This window comes from Rattus norvegicus, chromosome 13 (assembly GCF_021556685.1).
Source record: "Rattus norvegicus strain SHRSP/BbbUtx chromosome 13, alternate assembly SHRSP_T2T, whole genome shotgun sequence".
Classification (NCBI taxonomy): Eukaryota; Metazoa; Chordata; class Mammalia; order Rodentia; family Muridae; genus Rattus; species Rattus norvegicus.
This window is the reverse complement of record NC_141546.1, coordinates 109,244,702-109,250,701: the sequence shown is the minus strand read 5'-3', so window position 1 is coordinate 109,250,701 and position 6,000 is coordinate 109,244,702. Positions and strand designations below refer to the sequence as shown.

The window sequence follows — 6,000 nt, the reverse complement described above, 5'->3', positions numbered from 1 at the left end:
TGGCCTAAGTCAGAACTAACAACACCTTGAGACAATAGATACAAAACAAACAAACAAACAAACAAAAAACCACAAACCACAAACAAACAATCTTTCAGAATCTACTGACTTATCAGGCAACTAAGTTCTGCCAATCCAAAAGCTGAGTGCCATTAGATAGCATGCAGAGCCTATAGAAAAGCTTTCACCATCTTGATAAACCTGCTTCTTGGATGTACCCACCAATGTATTTTAAATTTGCCTTGATTTATGACTTTCTCTGCTCTGAAAAACCATAAAAACTTTGTGAAACTGCTTCCACGTTGGAACATGAAATTTGGGGTAACCTAAATCATAGTTCCAGGGCCATGATCACTCAAAATGGCTTCAGAATAAATTCTTATTCCTTTCAAGATGAGAGCTGTGGTTTTTACCTCTGAGTATTTATAAAATTTACGCCTGGTTAACTCACTGCTTTCATTTTTTTGTTTGTTTGTTTTTTGTTTCCAGCGGCACGTTACATCCGAATTCAACATACACCAGCAGGGCCAGCGATTGTACTTTCAGTGTTTAAAAGTCAGCCGCAGGTTGGGGTTAGGCTCCACCCTTTTTTTTAAAAAGGAGTAAGGCAGGGCTATATGCAAACCGAGTTCCCATAATGCCTTTGTTTTCTTTGGAGTCGAAGGTGCTTACAAATGGAAAACTTCCAACAGCTGACTTACTATGGATTGATCCAGTGCTTGCGTTGGTGAATCAATCTCCCGAGGAAAATTCCACAGAAATTCCAGGAGCTTGGAGTAAACAAGACCCCGCCCAGCCCAGGAGGAAGCTGTAGTTCGAGCTTCATTCCGGAACCCAGCGCCATTTCCCGTACTCTGGGTGGGGCCGCCTCCTCCACCGCTTTGCCGTGAGACTGGGCTTGAGACCGCTGTGAGGGGAATGGAGGCTTCTTCGCCTCTGGACCCCGTGGGGCGCCTTGTAGCCTTCTGCCGCGGAGGAGTGCATCTGGCCGTCCTGCTGCTGTTCTTGTCGCCATCTACTTTGGGTGAGCTGCGGGGAGGCTCCGGGAGGCGCGGATGCGGGGCTCAGCGTTGACTCCAATGCTGGTCTGGGGTCACAGTGGCAGCGCAGCGAGCCTTTCCCAGGGTGAGCGTGCAGCGCGCTCAACTCAAATCGTGGGTTGTACCCAGCCAGCAGAAAGGCTTGGTCACCCAGCTGCTGCTGCTGCTGCTGCCGCTGCTGCTGCTGCTGCTGCTGCTGCTGCTGCTGCTAATAATAATAATAATAATAATAATAATAATAATAATAATACAGTGTCTCGTCTGTGCTGAGTGTAGAGCCAGTTGTAGTGAGAGAAATGTTGCAGGGAGCAGGGGGTTGTGTAAATATGAGAGATGCAATTTCTAATCCTAGAATTTGGTTGTGAGGAAAGTTAATATGTTTCTGTGTTTCCTTATCTGTGAAATGTAGTTTCGTGGTATTGCTATTTAATAGGTGCTGTCAAGTGTCTAACCCAATTCCTACTCCTTAATTTATTTCTACCTTGGAGACATTACCTATGCATTTGCCCAGAAGGTCTAGACAAACAGGCCGGGGGATACAGCTTTCACTTGACAACCGTTTGTCTTGGGACTGTGTGTATTATCTCCCATCCCAAATCCTCACCAACTCCCTGGAATTCCCACTTTAAGGAAGCTTCTTCCACTTCCACTCCAGGGTACGATGTGGAAAGCTAGGAAGCCTCAAGGTGCAAAGAAATATTTGCAAGTGGAAAGGACTGTAGAACTTACACATTAAATCTTAGTGGTGTTTGAGAGCAAAATGGAATGCCCGTTTTACCCACCATGGAAGTTGTAATTTCCCTTCTTCAAGCAGAACTTTCTTAGAGAAATAGTTCCTTGAAGTCTTTTGCATTGTTTATTTTTTATTGTATGCTTTTCATTTTAACTGATAAGATTGCTTATGCAAAATCTTAGCAAAATGTCTTCCTGAAGAGTAATGTAGAGTGGAGCAGGCTGACAGCTCTTACTCTAGCAAAGTCATGGAACTGGTCATTAGTTCACAGCGCCGAGGAGTCAGGATGAATCAATCAGTGCCCCAGACGGAGCATTTAAAAGTAGGTGATGTCATCCAGGACAAAACCACAGTAAGATAACAATATACATGCATGGGAATAGTTAAAAGTTAGGCTCAATTATTAGCAATTAAGTAAAGTGATTCCATTTGTCACGTGCTGTTCACTGGCAGGTAAAACAGTTTGAAGCTATTGGAAAGCAGCTCAGCAGTGTCTCAGAACAAATCCTATCATCCAACCAGGCGTTTTACTTCTAGGTTTTTACTAAAGAAAAACAAAATCTCTGTGTGTGTGTGTGTGTGTGTGTGTGTGTGTGCATGGGTGAGTGAGTGAGTGCGTGCATGTGTGTGTGTGTGAGCATGGGTGAGTGAGTGAGTGTGTGTGTGTGTGTGTGTGTGTGCGTGCGCGCGTGCGCGTGTGTGTGTGTGTGAGTGTATAGGGGCTGGGAGAAGTGGAGGGAGGGGGAAACTGGTCAAGGTGTAAAATAAATAAACTAATGAATTAAACCTGTGACCAACAGAGACATTTTAGTTTTTATAGCTGTGTGGTGGCTTGTGTTTTGTTTCTCTCAGATTTTATTTATTTTTATTTTACATGTGTTAGTGTTTGCCTGCATGTATATCTGTGCGTCATATGCATACAGTTCCTACAGAGGCCAGAAAAAGGCATCAGATCTTCTGAGACTGAAGTCACAACAGGTTGTGAGCATGTGGGTGCTAGACATAAAGCCTGGGTCTTCTGGAGACCAGAACGTGCTCTTTAACTGCTGAACCACCTCTTCGGCTCCTTCGTAGCTGAATTATTGGTAATTGCCGATATGTGGAAATAATCAAAATGTCTTTCAGTTAAATTATGGCATACCTATCAAACCATATTTCTCAGCAGTGAAATACATGCAACCTAGGTGATCTTCAAGTAACTGTGCTTTGTAAAGCTAGACCAGAGAGAAAACAAAGACTGACATTTGTATGATAATCGTTTGGCAAAAACAGGTTGCTTGGTGAAGTGTGGCAGCCAACCCATAATTTCAGCCTCTGAAGGTATAGACTGAGGATCCTCAGGTTGAGCTGGTTAGCAGGATTAGCCATATCAGCAAGTTCTGGGTTTCACTGAGAGACTCTGCTTCAATGAGAAACCTAGAGTGATAAAGGATAATTTCCAACATCACCTTCAGGCTTCCATTTGTACTCACAAACATGCATGTGCAAACATGCAAACACACACATGAAAAACCATGCATATATGCATTCACACCAAGCACATGTACACACACACACACACACACACACACACACTCACACTCACATTGTCCAATTGATATATCGAGTATTAAAAATCGTATTCTACTCAGTTTGGTTTCAGAAATAAGATGAACATGAAATAAGATTTTATGTGAAAATTGAGGATATTATGATAAAATTTAACCTTTCATGAAATATAACAATTTAAATTTGGATGTTCTATGGGTATATAAAATAAAAGATGGGTATGATGAACAGAAATAGACAACTATAAAATAAATTGCAATATTTAAATATGACATTTTTAGCATCTAGCAGAAGTAAAAGTATTAGAAGGAAAAGAAGTCATAACAAAAATGTATTATTTCCAAAGTTAAATTAAAATGATTTTTTTTCTAACAGATAATTATTGGATAGAAATTATTTGACTCTATCTGCCACTTAAGTTAATACTGCCAAGCCTTAAAGGACAATAAACTGAGTCTGGAAGTTCAATCAAAACATGTATTGGAAAATACATTAACAAAATGAAATACAGTTTTATTTTTTGAATGTTATTGTTTTTCCCCCCTTGGCCATAGTACTGACCCATTCTTGAATGCTAGAGAGGAGGATCATGGGCCCTCATAGTTAGCTAAGGAACTGGGAGTGATGAGGGGTGTCCTCCTCTCCAGTGTAATATTGCTGCGTCTCGTTCTCCAGGCCAGTGCCCAGCCCCACCACTGTTTCCTTATGCCAAACCTATAAATCCAACTGATGAATCCACGTTTCCCGTTGGAACATCTTTGAAGTATGAATGTCGTCCAGGATATATCAAGAGGCAGTTCTCTATCACCTGCGAAGTAAACTCAGTGTGGACAAGTCCTCAAGACGTGTGTATACGTGAGTAACTGCAGAAGAAGCTCCTTTGTGACAAATAGTAGAGTCTGCCTCAGTTTGTCTGGAGTTTAGAATATGACACATTACTAATCTTATCTAAGGTATATAGTACATGTGGATCATTCTGGTTAGTCAAATCTTTTTACTCTGTGATTCTGTCTTCTCAGTCGTTAGTACATTTAATAAGAATGATTGTTACAGGGCATGACTAAAGGAAAATAGCCCCAGGATATCTCACTTAGGGTGTCTGACTTTGCACAACTGTCATTAAGTAATTAATGATTCTGAAGCAAAGTGTATTTAATAGCTAAGAGGTGGAAAAATTTCAGACTTTGAGGCCTGTGAATTGGAATACTTAGAAGAATGCTTTGGTAATAAAAGAGGTATACAAGTTTTAGGGAATCACTGTGTGAAAATAAGGAAAAACTTGGATGAGAGTTCTTTTGGAAACTACTGTCTGATGAATTTCTCCAAAGTGGCAAAATCTTTGAAATGTTACAGTTATATATATTCTACAGTATATATTACAATTACAATATATTACAATTACAGTATATATTACAGTTATATATATTCTACAGTATATATTACAATTACAATATATTACAATTACAGTATATATTACAGTTATATATATTCTACAGGAAGTTATAATCAGGTTAGAAGTTCATAAACTACAAAAAGTTTAGTTTATTGTACTTGGTTTTCCACAATTCTGTTTCTTTTTCATAGGTAAACAATGTGAAACTCCTTTAGATCCTCAGAATGGCATAGTACATGTAAACACAGACATCCGGTTTGGATCCTCTATCACTTATACCTGTAATGAAGGGTGAGTTGGCAACAACATCTCTTTGCTCAAAGTGTTCTGGAATAGCAGTACTAATTTCTAGTCAGATCTTAGGAAAAGACATCTAATCTATTACTTCCTTATTTGCCTTTTGTTTGTGTTGTGTTTTGTAGTGTTTGTGCAGGCTTTAAGTATGCTAGACAAGTGCTCTGCAGCAAAGCTCTACAACAAATACCATCACAATGTTACCGAGCCTTAGAAGGCTTGAACATAATCGCTTACCTCCTGATTGAAATGAATAGAAATAGAAATGACTTTGTGGGAAAGACATGTTATCCCTATTGAATAAGCAAATAACACATGTGTTAGCTTTCCATTACTATGATAAAATAATTGGGATAATGAAGTAAAAGATTAAAGGTATGTTTTAACTCATAATTACAGAAGTTTCAGTTCATGTTCTCTTGACTCTCTTGCTTTGGTCCATTACAGTAGGAACACGGTAAAGAAGGCCCGTTCACCTTATAGTTGCCAGGAAGAGAAGAGAGGCAAGAAAGGGCTAAGGTCTCAATATCTCCTCCTAAGGCATTGTCACTGGTGTCCTAACTTTGTCCCTTCAGTCCTACCTCTTGAAGATTCTACCACATCCCAGTAAGATCATAGCCTGGGAGACTAAGCTTTTAATCTATGAACCTTTAGGAGATGTTTCTAACTATGGAAACATACATAGAAAGTGAGGCACTCACTGGGTGAGATAGGGCAGTCTAAGCACACAGACTTCTGAAATTTAGAGTGGATGCTGCTAGAAGAAAGAAAAGCCCAGGGAGCTCTGAGGAAGAACAGGTCTTAAATTCACAGCTTTTATTAGTTTACCAGGGTTGCTGAGATGAGTACCACAGAGTGTTTTCAAACAAGAAAAATTAAGAGTTTTATTCCAAGTCTACAAGTCCAAAATAAGGTGTTGTCAGGACACTGCTCCCTCCGATGTCTTTAGGGGTGGGATCTGCCTTGCCTCCTCCAGGAGCTCCAGGCCTTCT

General features: G+C 40.1%; 1 protein-coding gene across 13 annotated transcripts in view; it reads left to right on the top strand.

The window, feature by feature from the left end:
- Positions 1-663: 663 nt before the first annotated feature.
- Positions 664-6,000, top strand: part of Cr1l (complement C3b/C4b receptor 1 like) — a 53,819-nt gene continuing 48,482 nt past the window's right edge. For 11 of the 13 annotated variants that reach the window (XR_015635355.1, XM_087581488.1, XM_087581485.1 and 8 more), the window contains exons 1-3: positions 840-1,024; positions 3,997-4,176; positions 4,906-5,005. Coding sequence is in view for 12 of the 13 variants with exons in the window: in XM_087581488.1 (XP_087437614.1) it covers positions 919-1,024; positions 3,997-4,176; positions 4,906-5,005 (386 nt within the window). In the remaining variant the exon portion in view is untranslated. Of the gene's footprint in view, positions 1,025-3,996; positions 4,177-4,905; positions 5,006-6,000 lie in introns of all 13 variants that reach the window. The other 2 variants (NM_001005265.1, NM_019301.2) reach the window with 1 other exon arrangement.